Source organism: Odontesthes bonariensis, chromosome 7 (genome assembly GCF_027942865.1).
Source record: "Odontesthes bonariensis isolate fOdoBon6 chromosome 7, fOdoBon6.hap1, whole genome shotgun sequence".
In the NCBI taxonomy this organism is placed as follows: Eukaryota; Metazoa; Chordata; class Actinopteri; order Atheriniformes; family Atherinopsidae; genus Odontesthes; species Odontesthes bonariensis.
In genome coordinates, this window is record NC_134512.1 from 18,718,200 (window position 1) to 18,740,924 (window position 22,725).

General features: G+C 40.1%; 2 protein-coding genes across 4 annotated transcripts; one reads left to right on the top strand and one right to left on the bottom strand.

The window, feature by feature from the left end:
* Positions 1-220: 220 nt before the first annotated feature.
* Positions 221-15,168, top strand: alpk3a (alpha-kinase 3a). Of its 3 annotated transcripts, none has more exons than XM_075469854.1 (15): positions 221-300; positions 613-904; positions 1,221-1,253; positions 1,623-1,744; positions 3,480-3,597; positions 3,680-5,060; positions 8,496-10,920; positions 11,195-11,342; positions 11,840-11,967; positions 12,059-12,094; positions 12,201-12,475; positions 12,570-12,658; positions 12,745-12,962; positions 13,060-13,108; positions 13,205-15,168. In XM_075469854.1, exons 2-15 carry the CDS (start codon positions 765-767, stop codon positions 13,533-13,535), a joined length of 5,493 nt encoding a protein of 1,830 aa, XP_075325969.1. In that variant the 5' UTR covers positions 221-300; positions 613-764; the 3' UTR covers positions 13,536-15,168. The 3 variants fall into 3 exon arrangements, with proteins under 3 accessions (XP_075325969.1, XP_075325971.1, XP_075325970.1); XM_075469855.1 differs by lacking the exon at positions 221-300 and adding an exon at positions 337-386; XM_075469856.1 differs by lacking the exon at positions 1,221-1,253.
* On the bottom strand, positions 14,669-21,522 carry slc28a1 (solute carrier family 28 member 1). Its single transcript, XM_075469863.1, has 18 exons — positions 21,394-21,522; positions 21,070-21,134; positions 20,887-20,963; positions 20,474-20,565; positions 20,140-20,329; positions 19,879-20,020; positions 19,540-19,653; positions 19,211-19,285; positions 19,031-19,111; positions 18,838-18,918; positions 18,566-18,691; positions 17,361-17,491; positions 17,100-17,268; positions 16,725-16,922; positions 16,553-16,634; positions 16,371-16,469; positions 16,181-16,286; positions 14,669-16,022 (listed from the first exon to the last, which is right to left on the bottom strand). The coding sequence occupies exons 1-18, from the start codon at positions 21,395-21,397 to the stop codon at positions 15,902-15,904; spliced, it is 1,953 nt and encodes a 650-aa protein (XP_075325978.1). The 5' UTR covers positions 21,398-21,522; the 3' UTR covers positions 14,669-15,901.
* Positions 21,523-22,725: the final 1,203 nt, after the last annotated feature.

Sequence of the window (22,725 nt, forward strand, 5' to 3'; positions counted from 1 at the left end):
CAGGAAATAGTTTTTCTATCCAGCAGAGATGGATCGAAACAAAACAATGGCAGTTTTATATTATAATCACTGATGAAATGACACTTTTAAAGTATGATCTGGTTCGAATGATCACCTTTTGATCAAAACTTCTTTGTATAGTCTAAAGTCTAGTTTCGGAAAATCTGATGTGCTCTTGCACCTATTTGTGGGCCTGCTATAAATAGGGTCCTGCTGGCAACACATGCATGTCTATGATAGGCGGTTACAAATTTTCCTCAGAGGCTCTGGCTCCAAAGCAACACTGACAACATCTTAATGGTAAGTTGGACAATATAACACATTTTATACTGACTCAGAAAAACTTGAAGTGTTCCTATTACGCAGAAATAACCAACAGATCTCAGGTTTGTGCCAGACCACTAACAACTCTTCCACACCCCGATAGCAGATACTATTTTTAACTGGCTTCAATGCTAGAGCTTTGCTTGGTCAGAAAGGACAACCATTGAACCTAAACTCTGAGTTTTGTACAAGCAGATAATCCAGTGTATCTTTTACGTTCTTTAAAAACTTTTTTGGGACCTAACAGGTTTTGTCGTCATTTTGAAGTGTTTCTTTATTGTTCCACAGGAGCTTTTACATGGACAACTGAATTAAATCTGAGCCTTGGATGTGACCTGGGAGCAGTTTCTTCTCTTTCTTTCTTTTTGTTCCTGCACTGTGGGTGACACGCTCATCTTGGATTATCTTTATATTTTTCTTGTGAACTGCCTCAGTGGACAATGACTTCCAGGAGGCCAATGACTCGCTCTTATTCTGGCAATGGGAGAACAAGCAGCTTCAGTGAAGAGGAGGGCAGCTCTTCTAATGGCCGTTCAGAGAGCCGCAACACTTATCTTTCAAATGTTAGGCCTGAAAACAGGTAGAGAACTTTACTTTTCATTGCTGTACTCGTAGAGCGTGTGAAATTTTGTTTCTTTTGAAGGGGATTATTGCCAAGTTAATCATGAAACATGCTACAAAGACATATCAGGAAAAGTGAATGATGAAGATTGTCAAATCGTTTCTATATTTTTTTTAGCACATTATCAAGCACATCAAAGGTCCAACATTGGAGTTACAAAGGGCTCCTTTTGTCTACGAGGAGGGCAGTTGTGACAGCTTTAATCGAATGAGTTCCACTGATGCAGATCTTAATTAATCACTCATGTCCCTTCATTTGCCTCCTCTCTAAATAGCTATTCAAGGTATTCTCACTACAGACCAACGAGGTAAACTCTATTTTAAAACACTCCTCCCAACTAACATGTTAACCATAAGAACTGGTTTACCCCCGAGAATGAAACACGCACAAGCCTTAACTGTAATGTCAGTGTCTAGTCCAGTGAATCTTCGTGGTTTACATCGGTGTCAGTGCTGGATTGTCAACTTTGTATTGCTTGATATCTCACAAGTTTTTGTGTAACATTTTTCACAACGTCGTCACTACCAAATATTTTCATTAACATCTTGTTTAAAAATGTTTTTTGACCGTACTGCACCAAGATGAAGGGGTCAGTGAAATGAGTGAAATGATGTGTAAGACGGTCAACTATTTGAAGCTTGAAACTGACTCTAATGAATCAGTGTCTCTTCTCCAGGAGCACATTATGCAGTGTTATGGCTCAGCTGACTGAGGACGTACAGCCATCTTTTGAGACCACGCTGAAATCAAAGGCTGTGTCAGAAAACTGTAACGTGAAATTCAGCTGTGTGGTATCAGGTAGGTTGAGTTCATTGTCATACCGCTGCTTGTTGTTTTGTGGAGTAACTGAAACCTTTCAGGATGAAGTGAAAACACAGGATGTGACTAATATAAGAACAAAGAATTTCTTTTTGTAGGCACCAAACAAAATGCTTTACTCTCCCTGAATTGCTTCTTGAATATTACAGACCAGCTAATTTACAGTTTGTCTTTAACTTCAATCAAATTAAATCAGTAGGACCATCCAACAGCTGCAGCTGTTACTTTGTGACACGTAACAAACATGATGCAACAGCCACCAACACCCTCGTACTGAAGTCTTCGTACAGTGCGTTGTGTTTACTGACTGATGAGGGGATAGCATAAACAGTCCCACGTTTGTATATAGAACCCAAATTCCCAAAAAAGTTGGGATGTTGTGCAAAATCCCAATAAAAACAGAATGCCGTGATTTGCAAATCTCGTTTTTCAATATTTTATTCACAATAAAAAATAGAAAACACAGATAAAACGCTGAATTGACATATTTCATAAAAAATAGTAGCTCATCTTGAATTTGATGGCAGTTACATGACTAAAAAAAGGTTGGGACATGGCCAGCTGAAGGCTGGAAAAATAAAATGGCCAAAGGTCAGTCACAGGACAGCATTTAAAAGGAGCACCTTAGTCAGGCAAATTTCCTCAGAAGTGATGGCAATCTGCAAAAAAGTGCATCTAAAAATTGTACATAATTAAAGAATACTGTTCCTCAAAGTAAAATTGTGAAGACTTTGAATATTCATCATCTACAGTGGATAATATCAAATGATTCAGAGAACCTGGAGACATTGCTGTGTGCAAAGAAAACAGCCAAAAGTCAGTAGCCTACTGGATGCCTATGATCACTGCATTAAAAAGAAGGCAAGATTCTGTCATGGAAATCACTGCATGGACCACTGCAGGAACACTTCCAGTAATCAATTTCTGTGAACACAGTGCACTGTGCCATCCACAAATGCAGCTTTAAGCTCTATCAAAGACAAAGCCATATGTGAACATGCTCCAGAGAGCCAATCTCTCCAGAAAGCTAAATCTTCTCTGGGCCAAACAGGAGAGGAACCATTTGGCTTGTTATCAGCGCTCAGTTCAAAAGCCTGTAACTTTGACAGTATGATAGTGAATTTGTGCCTATGGAACTGACAGATTTAGATTTAGATGCTCCCATCTAGATGACATCTTTTTTTCCAGAGAAGGGCTTGCATATTTCAGTAGGACAAACTACTAAACTCCATGCTTTATCTAAGACAAAAGCGTAGCTTTGTAGTAGAAGAGTCTGGGTGCTGTAGTGGCCTACTTGAAGTCCTGATGTTTCACCAATTGACGAACCAGGACTACTGAGCAGCTAGAATTCTATCAGACAGGAATTGTGCAACGTTTCATCCTCAAAGGTCCAGGTACTAGCGTCCTCAGTTCCCAGAAGTTTACAGACCGTTGTTAAAAGAAGACGGGATGCTACACAGTGGAAACATGGCCCTGTCCAAAATTTTTTTTTTTAAATAATTTTGTTGCCATCAAATTCAAGATAAGCTAATATTTTTCCTTAAATAGCTAAATGTCTCCCTTTAAATATTGGATGTGTTTTTGATGTTCTATTGTGAATAAAATCATCCTCAATGAGATTTGCGAATCATACAACATTTTTTGGCACAAGGAATCTAATGTTCATTGCCCAGAGGAAACAAGGTCACAAACAAGCTTGTATCTATGTCTGTAGGTTACCCAGCTCCACAACTGAAATGGTATAAAGACGATATGGAAATGGATCGCTACTGTGGACTCCCAAAATATGAAATTCATCGCAATGGAAAAAACCATACCCTTCATATTTACAAGTATGGAAGACAGTATGCAATAAATATTCGTTACATCTATACAGAGAAATAACAACGTAATCCTGTTTTTTTCTGTTTTCAGTTGCACATTGGACGATGCAGCCATTTACCAGGTCTCAGCCAGCAACAGCAAAGGTATCGTCTCCTGCTCTGGAGTTTTGGAGGTTGGCACCATGAATGAGTACAAGATCCACCAGCGTTTCTTTGCTAAGCTGAAGCAAAAGGCAGAAAACAAGAAAAAAGACTTTGAGGACAAGACCAAGAAGGGAGCTAAAGAAAACATTCAGAAAAAAGAACCGCAGCGTAGCCCCGATCACCTTCAGAGGAAACGTTCTGTCCCACCACAAGAGGAGAGGCCAGTGGTCAAAAAGTCTCTGACAGTGGAACAGCCGGATGATGCTGCAGGACCTAATGAAATGAGTGCAGGAGTTAAGGAGACAGGTGCTTTGACAGTCATTCGCAGCTCCTCAGAGAATGAGGCACCTCCATCAGAGGACACCTTTACCAAAAAGAGAATTAAGATGTCAAACGGTGTAGATTCTGGGGTTAATAGTAGCAGCAGCAGCAACAGCAGTAACAGAGGCCATATGATGGGGAATGGAGGGGAAAACTGTTATGATGGAGGGATCAGTTTAGCCCAGTTTTTGGCAGAAACTCTCCAGACTCAAACTGCTGAGCAAAATCAAGGCTCACCTCAAGAGGAGAAACCTAAGGAGATTAATGCAGCTATTGTAAGAGATGAGAAAGAGAAAGAGCAAGAAGACATGTATAAAAAGTTAGAAGAACAGGCAAAAGCATTACAGGAAGAGTGTGAGAAAGAGAAGAAAATAAAAAGGGAACTGGCCATGGAAAGAGAAAAAGAAAGAGAAAAGCAATTAGAGAAGGTGCATACAACAACTCATGGCAAACAGTCTTCAGAAGTCAAACATCATAGCAAGGGGCATAAGGATAATGACCACCACAACATCCAGGCTTCCATCTCCTCTATGCTCCATACAGTTAAAGACTTCCTTTTTGGTAAGAGTAAGAAGGACTCTCATGATCACACTGAGAGTGAAGACAGAGATTTTGACCACTCAGCTGCAACAGTGAAGCCCTCTCAACCGGACATGCCACCATCATTTCAGCTACGTACAGAACCTAATCCAGAGGTGTGCAAGCAGTTTACGGAGGATGTTGTGCCCATGGAAATGGATAAACCCAAGGAGACCTCAGAAAGTGTGGATAAAGAGCGAAACTCTTCGTTATCAGTATCACTAGAGCCGCTTAAGTGTCAAGACAGTGCTTTGCACACAGATCTGCCACAAGATCATGCACTGCCACCTGAGAGCATAGAGGAATCCTCAGCGCAGATTGTGGAGGAGGCTGATGATGCTATGGAGGCTATGGATGTGTCAATGGAGCCAGAGATCCGCAGTGCAGGAGAAGACAATTCATTACCTGGGCTTCAAGTTAACACAGAGGTAAGTAGGATGGTTCTGTCATGGCTGCTAGCTGCCACTTACAGTACATATCGACTGCCTTTGTGTGACAAATACAATTTGAGTTGTAGCAGGTCCACTGTCTGAAATCTGAGAAGTGTGACATGTGCGTTGGAGCTTTTGCTGGTTGAAGAGAAGTATATGATGACGCATGATTAGCTGTAATTTCTAACATCACAGTGTGAGGCAATCAAAAAAAAAAATGACTTCTTTAAATCAAACAATGTAATTTCAGTGATCTGTGACTGGTGAAGTAAGTCCGCCTGCAGTGACTGACAAACTAAGAAAGTTTGTGTGGGGGAAATAACGGACCCAAAGACAAGTTGCTGTGTGTGGGGGTGGGGGATGTTGTGCATCTAAACAGCACGCTGTAAGAAAGAATGCAAAATATCCTTTGAAAATCTGCTGGCTGTAATGAGTGGAACACCAGTGCGTCAGAGATCATGATGAAACCTGAATGTCAGAAGTTGATCTCACATTACAAACAGGGCTTTGCATGACAGGCGGCTGGATAAGCAGTAGTAGAGAATCCACGGGCAGGTTTCAGCATGAAAGGAAGGCCTTGTCACACTGGGCAGATTCCTCACTACTCCCCCTCTCCAATTTCTTAAAATAAACCTGTTCCCCATCGAGGCAAGGGGGTAGACGGCAGTACTTCTGTCATCTCGCTGTCCACATTTGAGAATTGTTTCATGTCTATCAGAGCACTGCTATATTTTAAGTTGTACTGAGTTAGCTTATCTTTTGGACTTTTGATGTTGTTTTGTTCCCTATAAAGTAATGGGTCAGAAAGTTTTTTTTTTACCATGTGTGTCTTTTTAGTTTTAGACAAAAAGGCAAAGACTGACACAACATTCAGACAGGAAACCATGACATTAGATTTGACATGAAGCTATCTTTGGCACGCTTCGTTAAGCATCTAAGTAAATAACCGTAGTATTGATGTTCAATCAAATATTAACCAAACCTGCTAAGCATACATTTATTCGGAGGTCATTCTAAACTTGAATTGTATGTTCATAGTTGAATAAATAAAGAAATACCCAAATAGCTATTGGAATAGCTATCACAGTTATCACAGATATGTGTATGATTTGTTCAATTTGTCTATTTGCTAAAAGTGCTGAGAATTAAACAAAAGTCTGTGATATCGTGTGTCGAGTTAGGACATTTCAAGCCGGTTGAAACTATCTTTGAAAGTAAGATGTTTATTAGCACATCGGGTCTGATCAGAGTTTATGAGTTGTTGGGCCTGTTAATCTTTCTTTGACTATGAACACCATTAGCCTAGAAATCTAGACGCCCCTAGCGGCCGCAAATGGAATTTGCTCCGGGGCTAGTCTAGTCACTTGTGGTCGTTTTGCGAGGTTCCAAATCAAAACTTAATCGAGCCAATCAAATCGTGAGGAGCGGGGTCGGAGGCCGGGCTACCTAGTGACGACAGAGGTGCGACGTTTCAGTGTGTAGTTCCAGAGAGAGGTAAAAAAAAAAAAAAAAAAAAAAGTCCCAGAGAGAGGTAAACAATGGCTGCGCCCGGCGAACAGGCTTATATAACAGCTATATTGCCTTCCATTAGCTAGCTCTCTTTAGATTTATAGGGAAACGAAGTAAACTTACATCTGAGAGCAATCCCCAGTCGAAGACGGCGGGCCGAACGGCAAAACCGGAAGTGCGTTGCTCACTGCGGCTAGCTTTAGTAGCGACAAATTCGTGGGAACAAAATTGTAAATAGCTGGTATTTTGTCAGATTTTCAACACATTGGGGGTCTAAATGACTACTTTCTCGCCTGAAAATGTTTCAAATGTTGCTAAAGTTATATATTTACAGAGTTTATAGCTTAAGAGCAATCAGCTTTTCAGGCCATAGACTACACACCACGATGGACATTCCGTCGCGTTGACTACATAAAACTTCTTCATCGCTCTGATTGGTTGTTGCGCCATCCTATTGCGTGGCGTTAAACTTGACAGACAGCCGTTTATCCCGCCCACACTGCTATCCAGCGTCACTAGACCCCTGTACAGCTTTTTGCTGTACGGGTCTGGCTTGCTAGGCGAGAACACCATGTTAACTGGAGCACAATGTGATGTGGAAAAGGGAACTGAAGCAGCTATATATAATCACCCACCTGCAAAGTGATTGGATGTCCATAATGTGGAACTACAACCCATGAGTGCCTAAGGGAAGTCAAACAATTCATCCGAAAAATGTGGTGCCACACGTTTGATGACATCTTTTCACATACAGAGGCGTTGAGTTGAGCCAGAACCTATTTTTTTAAACGAAATGTAGCACGAGGTCCCTTCAATCGAAAGCAGCAACTTCTTGTTTTTTGCAGGACACACTCCCGGCCAAACATGCTGTCACATGTTGCTTGCTTAACTCCACTGCATAAAATTTGATGACGTTAACAGCAATAAAAAAAAAAAGAAAAACAACAACAACAAATTATGATGCAAATTAAAGTTTGGCCTACACACTTCCTTAGATATTATCCGATTTTTTTCTGGTGTATCATCGTAAAATTTTTGCCTGGCAAAGTGAGGTCATGTTTAAAATGTGCAGAATATACTTTTGTGTATAGTCCATTCACTATTCGCCAAGGGCTTGTGTAAACAGCACACAATCATGTCGGGAATTCTCCTATCTTCTTAGAGGCTGAGCAAACGAGACCTTTCAAACTCGGCAGTTTTTTCAATATCTTTGTTTGCCTTGTCATTCTCTCGTTTTTGACCAAGTGCTACTGTTTAGCTGCCGAGATCGGAGGTATTAAAGTCTTTATAAATGTAGGGGGAAAAAATGGAATGAAAAGAAAAAAACTTTCTGAGCATTTTGATGGCACGTGTAAACTATTTGTTTCAGCTACCTCGCATGTGACAGGAGATTGAAAAGGTTCCTGAAATAAGCTGGCAGGTCATAAAACTGAAGAACATATTGACTTACTGAATTCCTTCCGCATACTTTCAAAATATTTACTATTTAACTAAATATCTGATTAACTGTCGCTGAGATAACATGTTAACTGCCTGCAGTGCTCATTCTGTCTGCCAGGGACATATGACTACCTTGCAAAATGAAGTCTGCCAAGGTCTGTCATGTTCATGCTTCTGTTGATTTATGGCAGAAACACTTCTCCCGGTCTAAATGTGTCACACTATTAAAGGTCAGGTGCTGTAAGCACTTTTTAACAAGCTTCTGAGAAATATCATAAACTCCTGTACCTGACACTGAATGGTTTCTGATTGGGTTTAGACATTCTGACACTGATAAATCAAACTAGTAAAATATATTTACCACCATGACGATCAAAACCAGCAAGATAAAGCATATTTACAGTTCATTGTAAAAAATAACCACTGCTGCAGCTGCACATGCAGTGATGTACTGAAATGCTGTGTTTGTTTATTTCCTAACAGGCTGAAGAGAAAGACTCTAAGGCGGTTTCTGTCATCAAAGATGTTCTGACACAACAGCAAGAGTCAGATCTCCTTGTAGTTCAGTCCAGTCACCAGGCTGGAAAAGATCACACTTCACAAAGGGAAGTTATCTTGCAACAAACCCAAGCTCAAGCTGATGAAGAAACTTCCCTCACACCCACCCTACCTAAATTAGAATACTGCCGGACTCCCCCTCACAGTGTTATGTCAGCATCAGATAGCCATAGTTTTGGAGAAACACTCAGTGAGACTTTGCATAAAGAGGTGATAAGTGTTGATAAGTTGGGCAAAAAAGGAGAAACTGACAAAGAAGAGGGCCGTTCTTTCAATAGGTTATGTGAGGAAGAGAAAGCTGAAGTGAAATTCAACAAACATACATGCTCAGATATAAACAGATCTGAGATTACTGAATTCTCAGCACCCTCACTGGAAGACAGAATAGAACCGTGTGAATCTGAAACACCAGATCAGGTGCTTTCTTCTCTCTCTGAGGTGGCTGATCTGTTTGGCACAGAAACAGATCATGTAAAAGAGACAAAATGTACTTCACTGTTTCAGGAAATGAATGTAGGATTTCCGCCCACTGCTCCAGAGGGTTTAGAGATGAATGACCTAAAAATGCAGCATGAATGCACGCCATCTGTAGATGGGGAAATCACAGAGACCCACAATGGTAAACAAATAGAAGGTACAATTGCAGCCTTTAGAGGTAGTGAGGAGAGGTGTGAATTGAAAGAAATACAAAGTTCATTGTTAAAGGAAGCACAAAAGCAAGCAACTGTAGAAGGTGAGAGCACTGAAGCAAGCAGTCAGAGTTTACCGAACAATCCAATGACTATAGAGGAGCTGGATGAATCAAAGACACTTGCAGTTACACAAAACAAGGAAAGTGATACTAGTGTTCTGGAGGAACACTGTTATAATTCTTATCAAGACAGCAGTGATCCCTCAGTGAATATTCCATCAATTCAAATATCAACTATTGAAGATATTCCAAATATTGAACCACCTGTGCCAAATTTGAGCACAAATGAACATTTTACAATACCAAAAATTGAAATATTAGAGCCCGAGCTTAAAGAGTGTATTTTGCCACTTACTATTTTGGCACTAAACAAGCCAGAGCCAATGAATTTGCAAAAACATGATGCAACGTGTGAGCCAACGATAACAATCAATGATGAGAGCATGGCTGACTCTCCAGGCTTGTTCCCCACGCAGAGAGGAATGCAGAATAATGATGACCTCTCACCGACAGAGAAAGTAAAGGAAGTTGCTCAAGAAATGTCTGAGCAGCAGCAGCCCAGCGTGCAGAGCAGTGAGCAACTCCCTCAGATGGACTGTGCGTCAATCCCCATTATAAACATCTCATGTACGGATGACAAGGAGAGTGATGCATCTGTTAGGAGGGATTATTCGTGTACACAGCGGGCCTCCGAAACTACAGGGGTGCCTCTTTTTGTGGTCCCGCCAATTTCTGTCACTTGTCACGAAAGTGATCCTGGGCTTAAAACGCCCGTTAGCGGCGAGAGGACAGAAACAGAAACTTTACCTGGCACGCAAAGGAGAATAAAGCAGGGTGTTGACAATAACGTGACCATCCAGCCTGAAATACCTCAACGAAGACAGGACTTTGAGGAAATGTCTGAAAAGAGTGTAAAAGAAAACACTCCAACGGTGCTATACGAAGCTCTTACACCAAAAGTTGTGGGCAGTGCGCCATCATTCAGTAAACCGACAGAGGACAACACCGTCCCTGAAATGCTGAAGCCAAAATCCCTAAAAGATTCCAAGACAGAGAATTCCATGTCTGTGGAAGATTTCCTCAAAAATAGGCCTTCTGTTGAAAGACTAAGTTCCAAACCCCCGACATATCCGTCACTAAGTCCAGCCAGCCTGCGCAAATTTATGTCCAAAGCTGGTCAGGATTCAGACGAGACTACAGCTGTTACTGTGGGCGACCGTCAGAGTGACAAGCCAGATGAAGATCTGAGTGGAGGTTCAACACCAACATCATCCCTCTCCTGTGAAAGCAGTCCCCGGCTGAAACGCAGAGACAGTCTGACACTCATACGGTCTGCCACGCCAGAGGAGTTGGCATCAGGAGCTCGACGCAAAATCTTCATCCCAAAGACCAAAGAAGACATAGAGGGAGTTGCGCTTGGTGTGCTTGACAGCAAGAAGGAGACCCCTTACATGTCACCCAGCCAAGCTCGCAGAGCAGCATTACTTCAGGCTTCCACGGGACAAAAGACCCCGCCAGTGGAGAGGCGCTCTCCGCTGCTAAGTCGCAGAAAGACCACCTTGGAGGTGCCAAAAGTTGTGGAGGACACTACATCAGGAGAGCCAACCAGCACCAAGACAGAGGAGAAACCAGCTGGAAAGAAATTAGACCCCTTGAAAGGTAAGTAAGAAAGAAAAAAAAATAATGATTCAATTCCCTTTCCTTGATAATGATATTATCTTGTCTGAGGATGCGGTGACATGCGAGTTTTTTTTCAAGCTATGAGACAATATAGGATCCGACCACTCAGATGAGACAATAGGATCTGAAATTTTCTGGCTCTTCAGGAAGTGGAAACTTCAGAAGGTCTCCACTCTCCATTACAGTATATATTTACCTTGGGTTTTCCACCCCCCACCCCCACCCCTTTCCCCTCACCACAATTTACCACCAGCTCCTCAGGTTATCCGTAAGATCAGGGGAGAGCCGTTTCCAGATGCCTCTGGACACCTGAAGCTTTGGTGCCAGTTCTTCAACGTGCTCAGTGAATCCACCATTAAGTGGTTCAAAGATGAGGAGGAAATACTAGAGCTGAAGAGAAGGTAAATCTCACTTTTCATTTTCCTTTTTGTTCTTGTAAATCTAGCCTTCATTCTTATTCTGAGGATTTCTATAACCAGTAAAACTAGACAGGTTACCAGGTCAAAACTATTAAGCACCAAAGATTTATTTGGGCCTCCGAGTGCCTCCCATGGGTCTCTGTCATTCTCATATTATCACTGCTGAGATGTCTAGCTCATGTGACTGTGAAGCCTACTGCTGTGACACATAGAGGTGAATCTCTGGCTAGACACTGAAACTGTAACCCTACACAATATTTCCCCATGTCCAGCTTGCATTAGAAGTCTATACAAGTGCAAATGGTTGCTGTGTCAGCAGACTGCACCCACAGAGCACGATCATCTGTCTCGCAGTGACACCTAGTGGGTTGTTGGTGAAATCTGATACAAGGCGGATGAGCCTCTTAACTTGACATGTTCGTGATTATACGTTTTCTTCCCTTTTTCCTTTTTTTTTTCTTTTATCTTTTGTCCTTAAGCGGAGGAGATGAAAGCCAAATAGCACTGGCCATTGTTCTTGCATCCAACCAAGACTGTGGTGTATATGGCTGCACAATCAGCAATGAATACGGCACTGACACCACTGACCTCCTGCTCAGCATAGACAGTAAGCATGCAGAAAAAAAACATTTGGTCAGAAAGCTACATTTTATGTCAATCATATTACTTTGTCTTTATTGTTTTGTTTTGTTTTGCAGTTCTGTCTGGAATACTACTGAAAGATGACTTGGAAGGTATCTTTTTTTCAAGTTAACAATTCATCACATCAGATGGTTATTTTTAATTTTTTAATTCCTATATGTTACTGCTTATAATGACTGTCTTTCTGTTGTCTTTCAGTTGGAGAGGAGATAGAGATGACCCCACTGCTGTACAGCAAAGGCCTAGCAGACTCTGGCAGCTGGGGTGAAAAGTACTTTGGCCGCATTTTCACTGAGGCGCTGCATGTGGGGGAAGGCTGCACTCACAAAGCCAGCAGGGTGAAGGTGATCTACGGCCTGGATCCTGTCTTTGAGTCCGGAAGCACTTGTATCATCAAAATGAAAAGCCCCATTGCATTTGGGACCAAACAGGAGAGCACCCTTGCAGAGAGAAATCTGGAGATTACCAAGCAAGTGAGTAGAGTTAAAACTGCTCCCAATGAATTTTGAATTGTTGTAATAACGATGCATGCTTTTTCTTTATCAACTGAAATCTTTGTTTTGGCAGGAATGCAAAGTCCAAAACATGATCCGAGAGTACTGTAAAATCTTTGCGGCTGAAGCAAGAGTTATGGAAAACTTTGGGAATTCACTAGAGTAAGTGCTTCATCTATTAATGTACGTTTATTCAAATACAAAACACTGTTTGTCCTCATCCCACTATCAATTTGTGCTGCTCGCAGAGTGGTTCCTCGATATCTGATGTACCGGCCAGCAAACTCTGTCCCGTATGCCACTGTGGAGACTGATCTTAAAGGCGAATTTGTTAAGTATTGTACGATGGATGCCAAAGGCAAGCTGACTTCCCAAACCACTTCAGAGATGGAGCTGAAATGCTGCACCTTCCAGCATTGGCTCCATCAGTGGACGCATGGCAATTTGCTGGTCACTCAGCTGGAGGGTAAACCACACGCGCAACGTTATCAAGAAAGTGATGGTTTATCTTTGAGGAGAATTACACATTTTAAAGTGTTTTCCTATTGCTCTGTTTTCTGAAGGTGTTGAATCGAAGGTTACAAACATTAAAGTTGTGACTAAGTCAAAAGGGTTTGTATCACAGTTCACTACATTGAATATCACAACCATTCACATGCTCTTAGAATGAAAAAGAATATTTTTTAAAAAGCTGTTCCCGTGTTTCAGATACCAAGGACTTACCGAATATGGCTCTTCTGAAGTGTTTGATCAGTTCCTGACACATCATCAATGTAACTACTACTGTGGACTTCTGGGTCTGCGCTCGCTGAAAACTGAGAGTCTGCAGCAGCCTGCTAAGATAAAGGGCTCCAGAAGCCCCCTGCTCAACCGCAAGTTGGGCTCCAACAGCCCACAGCTCCAGCGAAAAGGACAAAGCCCTCAGATCTCCAGAAAGGCCTCTAGCCCAAAGGTGACGAGAAAAGCTCAGGATACAGAGGACAGTAAATCAGGTAGCAAACCCAAGCCTTTAGAAAGTCTTTCTGTTGAGATGAGGTAGGAAACAAGGCTTGTTTTGATTCTGGCATAAGTGGTTTATTAGTTATACTTGTCTCTTTCCAGGCATCAAAGGCAATAAGGCCTTGAAAAGTAAGAGTTATGGGGAAAAGAGTCATTTGCTGACCTGAGTGGTCATAAAGTTACTGTGAATTTCTCCTCCACATTCACAAGAATGTTAGGAGTGATCGCTACATGGCCTTTGTTTTTCTACTACAGCTTACAGGTACCAAATTGAATTGTTTTGTGCTATCAGAGACTTAGCCTTATTGTAATTTACATAAACCTACTAAATCACTTCAAACACTTGCCTTAGAGTCTTATCAGCTCCATGAGTGGACTAACAACTCTCCAAGCAATAAATGCCAAATAAATCAAAGGGACATGTCAACATAAATTTGTTTGAAATGTACGAAGTGTCCAAGAAGATGTACATGGTCATGTCACAGAATGTGAGCACGTATTATTAGAAGATACCATTATGAGTAAACACTGCATGTTCATCTGTGATGTACAGAATGTGTGTGGGGCAAAAGGTTTCTTTTAGAGACAATATTTATTAGGCTTACAAAGGCCTTTGCAGTATTTTATTATACACAGCAAAGTTGAGCTCGCGCTGTGGAAGAACAGCACCATTTTGTAGGTTGAAAATGTCTGTGTGCACTTTGTTTTTAACATTGTTTTCAGTAGATTTTGAGAACTTTGTGTCTATTTGTTATGGAGATTGTCCGTAAATACAATCACTCCTCTTACAGTATTTCAGAGCAGTAATAGTGTTTATTGTCAGTAAACACTTGATTTATGGTGAGTGTGTGCTTATGAATGCTGACAAAATGTGTCCCGAACAACAAATGTTGCACATTGAACAAGATAGTCACAAAGAGCAGGTTAAACTTTCAGAGGCCAATTAATCCCTGAAGGTCGGTGTGTTTTATGTCAGCTGACACGATATAGCTGAAGAAGAGAGCAGTTTTTGATAGTTTCGACAGTTGGCCAGCAGTAACCAGACCAGTCTTTAGCAGAATCTTTTTTTCAAATGTATGTTGGGAGGCCAGCATGGGCATGAGGATTAGAAAAAGGCTTAAGTTTGTCTGTTAACTCAAGACCCTGCACAAATATCCCTAATTGAATACCAGATGAGGTCATATATTGTTTTCAAATAACAAAAGCCTTGGGGGAAAAAAAACACTTCAGGAATTTCTATGATGGATTCTTGGTAAATCATTAACAAGGGTCTTCAAATGAGTAGTCACTCCTACACTTCAGCTACTTTTGGACGATTCCCCATACTGCATTAAGGCTTATTGATGACACATTAGGGGAGAAACGTTTTTAAATGGCTTTAGAATATTTGAAATAACTGACAAGATGATGTCAACTGTGAAAATGCTGTTTTTATGTGTACATAAATTCAGAGGACTAAATATCTATTAGAAAAAAAATAAATGTTCGAGGGGAGCATGTGAATGACTGAATGAGTGACTTAATCTGTCTTTGTGTGCTCTCTTTAGTATGTTACACCATGTCAGCTGATGTTTTTTTTAAGTAAATGTGGAAAACCAACTCTGCGCATGATTTTATTTTCAAGTATTTCTTAAAGTTGGACCCTTTTTAATAAATCAATACATAGACACTGATGCTTTTTCAGTTTGATTTTGAAATATTTACATTCATCAAATGACATCTGAATATTGAAAGTTACGTTTCTGAAGGTGAGTCCTGGCTTCAAATAAAGGCTCATATTCAATTCATTTACAGTGGAGTACCTGAGAGATACAATCATATTATATCCATATGCACACAGGCTTTACATTTTTACATGAACTGTGACACATATATACAAATGTATAAAAACAGACACTGGGCCTCAAGCAAGCACCTGAAGTGAGAAAAATGAGAGACTTTATGATTTTCACCAACTCGTGCATTATAAATTATGGTGAGTCAGCATGAATTTTACACATGATATGGATACGAATGAGAATCAAATGATCCACATACATCATTCAAAGCCAATTTACTGAAAATGTTTTGAATCTTATATTACTTGGACTCATTGCCACTTTATTTCCATATATTTCAATACTAATGGACATTTGTACCACCTACTATAATACTTTCTCTTTTGGTGTCTGTGTGGTTGTTAAATTCTCACCCACCTCCGTCCAGGAGATTTTTTTGTTTCTTATATGTAAGACAAACCGTTTTTTGACAAACATTTTTTTAAATAATATTTGCCTCCTTACTAAATGTGCCCAGTTAATTGAGTTTTGCAACTTTGAACATCTGCACATGCAAACTTCACAGAGAAGTACGATAACGTGGTCAATATGTTCTTGCCTGAGGCCAGCTGTTCTGCATTGTTTGCTGCTACATACATACCGCCACATCAGAAAGACCGCAACACTGACAACATTTAGAGAAGAACACTGTGACGTTTTTAACCGTGCTCCATGATCCTTCGAACGAGATCGTCCCATTGTTAACAGTGCTGCAAAAATAATCCATTTGAGATGTAAGTACAAGTGCTGTAGTTCCACAACACAGCGAAAAAGATTACACACAGTAAAGAATCCGCATGCAACACTGATTTTGTTTAGTTAAATTAGCCACGAGGAAGAACTATCTTATGAACCATTAAATCCATACCTTTTAAATAGATCCTGACAGCAAGATTGAAGGTTTGGCTCAGTGGCATTGAAAGCAGACGTGGTAAACAGCTGCACACAGTCGAGTTGAGGAACAAAGAGAATCCCTAAGAAACGAAGCAAGAGCCGCTTTTAAACTGCACAGAAAAATGTTCTATAGATGCATTAAAATACAAACTCTTGAGATTTACCTGCAATGCACGCATTAACAAGAGACACGCAAGTCCCAGTGACCATAGCTCTCAGCACCATAGATGAGATGTCACTTCTTCTTGTTGGGCTTATCGAGGCTATGAGAAACGAAAATACTGTTGTGACTAAGATGGAACTCTGGATCAAGGGAGAAACCATGAGAAAGATAAGAAATACTCACACAGGCCTCCTATCACAATGCCCAGTGAGCTGAAATTGGCAAACCCACAAAGAGCATAGGTAGTGATTATTTCTGACCGAACCTGAAACATGAAAGAACATGTCCATCATGTTATATATCTAGGAGGGATTTATGCACACTTTCAGTTATTGAACTCACAACCATTACTTACAGATATCCATTGTCTTTCACCTCCAATTATTTCATCTAGTCCACTTTGTCTGTTGCTCTTCAGTTCAGATAACGTCTGATAAGCCACAAACTCATTGAGGAAGAATTTTGTGCCAATCAATTCAGCCACAGTGAAACTCTCATCATAAGGTATTCCCATCATGAAGGCCACGGGCATAAACACATATGAGCAAATCAACTGCAACAATAAGCAAGGATGCGGTTAAGGGGATTTTGTCAGACAGATACGTTCAATTCCTTGTTAGAAGAAGACAAAATCTGCCAGCTAAATGTAAAATATCACATTCTACAACTTAAATTGGAAACTAGAATATCAAAATAGCCCATTAGTCATCTGTCCTTTGTTTTAACATACCTGAAATGTGACTGAAGGATATCCCACCATACCTCCTAGCCAGCTCAAAGCCTGATTTATGAACGCCAGGATGGCAAGAAAGGCTATGAGATTTGCCGCGATGTTCGCAACAAGACCTATTGATGCAGACGCCCCACTGCTTGCAGCCTCCAAAATGTTCTTTTCATCACTAATATTCAGAAGGGGGGGAATCAATTAAAACACTGGAGTAGAGATAAAACCACTGATGCAGTGAGAAATAATTAAAACGTATACACACACCCACAAGACACTTTGATACTCTTATCTGAACTAAAGGCACTCTCTTCAGTCTCGGGATAAGACAGCTTAGAGATAGCCAATGCACAAGGAGCTGCCATCACAGAGGCCGATATCAAGGAAGATGCATCGATCTGTAAACAAAACAAAACAAAATATCACACAATTCACCGGAGAGACACGTTATTTGATCTGCATCCCGTGACAACCATCATAAGCCAATTAAAATCAGCACTCATTATCTAAATGTAGATATAAAATAGTGTAAAACATTTCCTTCAACCAAGGAGTTGTTAAAAAGGTGTGGTGGTTTACACAGCTAACTACAGTTAATTAACAGTTAACTATTTAGCATTTCAATTGATCTTTTGACTCGTTTCCCTGTTTTTGTTTCTTCATTTCAGTAGTTCAGAACATAACCAATAAGCAGAACTACTCAGGTATTACTTTTGCTTAGTAAAAGCACTTTAGATGCCAATAGCATGATTTCCTTCTTATCTTTAATGATCAGACTTAATTAGTTCTAACTGAAAATAAAAAGTAACTGTATCGGCCTGGTACTAGTTTAGGTCTTATCTAATCTAACTGCCCTTTATCTTTATCTCCCGGAAGGAGGAAACAATATTTCTTGTGCTGTACTTAAAGGTTCAGTACACATTCATTTCAATCTGTACTTGCTGCAACCAAGTTCTAAATGTTCCTCCCCCATCAAAACCTGGGATACAAAGTAATTCGTGTAAAAAAATGGGCATAAAGGAAGCGGAAATGTAAACATTTAAAACAAATTGCATGGTGAAAAAGTTTGAAGTAACAGAAAGCACAATCCAGAGCCATGCATTTCAGACACAAAAATGCATGGAAAAGAGATGAGTCATCAGCGGTGGTTGAAAGCACCCAATCCTGATTCCTGGAGGAAGAAAAACTAACTCCTGATCAAATCAACTGCTCCATGCAGTTTATGTTCCTACAGTTCTTCTAAAAGAACCTTGAAGTCATCTAATACCATATAACTGGAAGTTCAAGTAATTGGCCAAAGGGAGGCCCTAATTCTACCGTCAGCAAAGGAGGGATCTCTCTTGGAGGAATGGAGGAATGTTCCAGAAACAGAGAATAAGTGATCCTGATGGCCACTTTACACACTTGAATAGTTTTTTTTTGTCATTTGTCTTTGCATATTATGTGCTTATATGAAAAGAATTTTATCTCACCCCAAAGGAGATGAATGCTCCCATGACACTGCCTGCTATAGTCGCAAATCCACCAGTCATAACAGCATGGATCTCAGATTTGGTCATGTCCTTCAAATAAGGGCGAATCAGCAGCGGAGCTTCAGTCTAATGCACACAGACACATACACACATAAATGTAAAGAAAACATAGAACTGTTTTCAACAATTATTTGTGATTGGTTGGTCTACTCAAAAGATTTATTCAAGTGTGTTAAAGTGTTCGCAAAGTTGGGAGGCCTTATCCAGAGTACCTGCCCAACAAATATATTGCCTGCCACACTCAAGGTCTCTGTGGGAGAGGTTCCCATCGTTATCTGCATAACCCATGAGATCTGTGTCGACAAAAAACACATGGCTTTTGGTCAGGTTATATTACTGGATATGTAAGGAATGCATTGTCAGACCTACAGGAACATGTGAGTTACTCTGAGGGACATGTTTTACCTTCAAAATGAGCCACTGCATTATTCCCAAAAAATAAAGGACTGACATCACACTGCTGAAGAACACAACAATTGGCAAAGCCTGAGGAGAAACCATGAATCTGAAGTTAAATACATTCAAGCTCAATCATTTAGAATATCAGCTGAGAATGAACATTATTCCATTCACTCAGACACTTACTTGAAATGCAAAAATATCTGCAATCAGGTCCCCAAAAACAAACGATGACCCTGCTTTGGTGTAGTCAAGGAATATCTGTGAGGGTATTGCAAAGGAATATTACTCATATTAATGCATGATGTGTGCAATATGGAGTCATAAATACATAATAAAATAATATGTTCATATATAAATAACTTGTTTTCATATTTACATACATATATAAGCTGAACTATTTGAAAATATGAATTTGGGGTTTAACTACAACTGAATATTATATATTTTTTAATCTAATCTCCTATATTTGATATAGCTTAATGTTACCTTTGATTTTTTTTTAAATTAAATACCTGCACTTGATCTCCAAGCCAGTTAAAAGTTACAAATCCAGGCTCTGTTCTTATGACAAAAAGGCCTATACAGAACTGCATCCCAAGACCCCAAAACACTGGCCTCCATGATACCTGCAAAAGAAAGGTGTTGGCCATCAGTGTATCACGCAGTCTCCATAAAGTCCAGTGTTATTACAAGGAAGCATGTTAGCTAAATCTCAAGATGATAGGGGAACAAGGACAAACAATATCCAAAGTCTCAGTGAAACAGACAACAGATAACTTCGCAGATAGTAGCTAAACATGTTTCGTAACAGCTGTAACGGAAGTGAGAGCTTGACTCAGTGAAAAACTCACCATTGCCCTGTGTGCTGAGAAGAGGAACAAAAGCAGAATGAACATGCACACACCCCCGAATGAGATAAGCTGCTCAGGACGCTTGCTAGTGTCCATAACAAGCCACACCACAAGCAGGACCAAAACTGCCAGAATGAAAACCCTACAAATCAAATGACAGCAGCACTTCTTTACTGGGTAACCGGGAAACATGTTCCATGATAGGTGGCCTGCTATCACACGGAATCACACAGTGGAAATGAAAACATTAAAACCATTCACCATTTTAGCCATTTCAATTTGGATTTGAAGCATCTGACTGCAGGTTTGAAACACCGACTGATACTCTCTCCCTTGTATTCCTTTAGTAGTTCATATGATTTAGAAACGACTGCCAAACTGGTTAGAACTACAAGAGCGGTGGCCCTCTGGAAATCCAATACACAAGCTGTAATGAAGTATGCCACATAACCTACAGAGGAGAAAATGGAACATGTTGAGATTATTGGTATAATCTTCAAAACTAAAAAAAAAAAAAAAAAGGCTTACAACCTCAGTGTGTACAGGACACCCTCGTGAGTAAACGCCTTATGTATAAACAGACTTTAACTATTACCTGCTCCGAGTATTCCCAGGACAATGTACTTGAGGGTTTTGGAATGAGCCTTGACGTAATTTTCTGCATCATTAATTGGCTTGGAAACTCGGCTGTGACAACAGAAAAAGATGAATCAGAAGTTAAGTCAATCTGGGATTATCATTATTCTCTTGAGTGGTAACAAAATGTAATTACATAAGACATATTCGTCGAAACATTACGTGGCATGAAATATTATCAGTGCTTTGTGTTTAATGCAATCAAATCTCAACGGTCACACACACAAGAGAAAGCAGGTTTGTGAATACACATGAAACATAAACAAGATCAAAACGGCACAATTCTGTACACGTGCCCCCAGGACTATTACACCCACTATAAAACAGTTAATACTTTAGTTTACAAGGCAGAGATTACTCAATCTGACAGACCTCATGTAAGAATGCAGTCCCTTTTTAGCCTTAGCAGTCTGACTTTTAATGCTGCCGGTCTCAGTAGTGCTGTCCTCCTGGGGGGAAAAAAGGCATTTTTATGGTGAAAAAAACCCACACAGAAGCAATATGATGTATCATTAAGTTTGTTTAAACATTTTTTTTTTTTTAAGTAATATTTACCTCCATTTCAAAAGCCTGGTTGTCAACACCAGCTCCATTTTTCAGCTGGACACCATTTCCTTCCACTGAAAAACAGAATCATTGTTCACTTCTATCCGGCAGCCTGTGGGAAAAGCAGCTTCAAATCGAACATGCAGCAAACAAGTAAACTCTGCTATAGTGTACTCAGTGAGATAGAAAAAAAAACTCAAAATATGTCCACAGAGTCCTGAGGTCTTATCTTGTAAAAGTGATACACAAAAACTCCAGCTCACAACAGTAAAACAAATGGCTAAATTCAAGGAAAAGCAAAGAAAAGAGAAAAAATTCGAGCTAATGGCTTACTCATTGCGTGTGCTCCTAAGCCCAGCAGTCAAATGCTAAGCTGTAAAATAGACTTCAGGGAAATATACTCTGCCCTCTATGAAGCGTCTTATTATTAATTAACAGAGCCACTTTATAGGTCTGATCTCTCAGCGAGTACATCACAGAGGGAGGAATCATTCAGCTGAAGTGTTTCAATGTTCCTTAGAAATCAAAACATGATTCAGCACCATGTTGCGCATGTCTGGTATTTTGCCAGATGGCTCAAACCACAGATGATAAGATGTGACATATCCGACAGATATTTTCTAGCTGTTATTTGATAGTTGCCTAATCTTGGATGAGTTGATTGTGTGCTCCACCCATACTTTACGTTCTGTGAGCCTTAAAAAGTCCCCTGATTGCAAAGAACTTTCTAAAAATAAATTTGTCACAGGCTTCTGAAACAACAACATGATAGCTGAGCAGCCATTACGCAGGCAGACGTACGATTACACTTTACATTTTAATGGTAATGGTGAATGGCAGCAATTCATGCCTGCTTTCTGTGGAGAAATGCCAGCAATGTGAAATCAATTTGACGTTTTATGACTAATTTCCTTTTATCTAAATAATAAGATTTAGATCATTGGGTACTAGATGAAGACTGAGAATGCTTTAGTGTCAGATGTACCTGTTGTCTGGTCAATTAAATACGTTGCAGCGCAATCTGTTTGTTGTTTTTTCTCTTCTCACCGCTGTTCAAATTTAGATTTCAATGCCTCATAAAAATCAAAGTTTCTTTCAAAATACAGATACTCTGGTTCATAACACTCGATGTGGGCGCGGTGTGTCTGGAAGAATATAACAAAGAATAAGCCATGCTTGTAAATGTGGCCTATCGGTGTCCAGTTCGTATTTAGATTTGCCTTTCAGACTCCATCAGAGATTAACGACCTGATAACAGATTCAGCCACCGATCATTAAATGCTGGTTCAGCGACATGAGATGTTCTTTTTCTGCTCGTCGTCTAAACATGAAGCAACAGTTGAACAGGTCAGGTGTTGCAGACAGGTAATAACCACTTTCTGGATGCACAAATGGGCTGCACTGGATGGAAAGTGGCTACGATACAAAGAACGTCTACTTTCTAAAATATTGAAATTGATTAATATCTTACCATCCAATGAGTCTGTTAAATTGTGTAATTCTTCGACTAGAATCCAACAGAATAATTTAGTGTCCTCTTTAGTAATAATAGATGCTCCAAATTGCACCTTACAGTCTGTCTACACTCCACACTTATGTACATAGTACTCACTTTTTTACATCTATTTTCTATGCTTAGAGTATATTCCTTTGTTTTAGTCTAGT

Coding starts and splice junctions, on each gene's coding strand:
- slc28a1 (XM_075469863.1), bottom strand. Junction 20,330..20,473: donor CCTGGGAATACTCGGAGCAG/GTAATAGTTAAA, acceptor TCTCCTCTGTAG/GTTATGTGGCATACTTCATT. Junction 19,654..19,878: donor TCTCAGCACACAGGGCAATG/GTGAGTTTTTCA, acceptor TTTCTTTTGCAG/GTATCATGGAGGCCAGTGTT.
- alpk3a (XM_075469854.1), top strand. CDS start 765: ATGACTTCCAGGAGGCCAATGACTCGCTCTTATTCTGGCAATGGGAGA. Junction 905..1,220: donor AATGTTAGGCCTGAAAACAG/GTAGAGAACTTT, acceptor CTCTCTAAATAG/CTATTCAAGGTATTCTCACT. Junction 3,598..3,679: donor CATACCCTTCATATTTACAA/GTATGGAAGACA, acceptor TTCTGTTTTCAG/TTGCACATTGGACGATGCAG.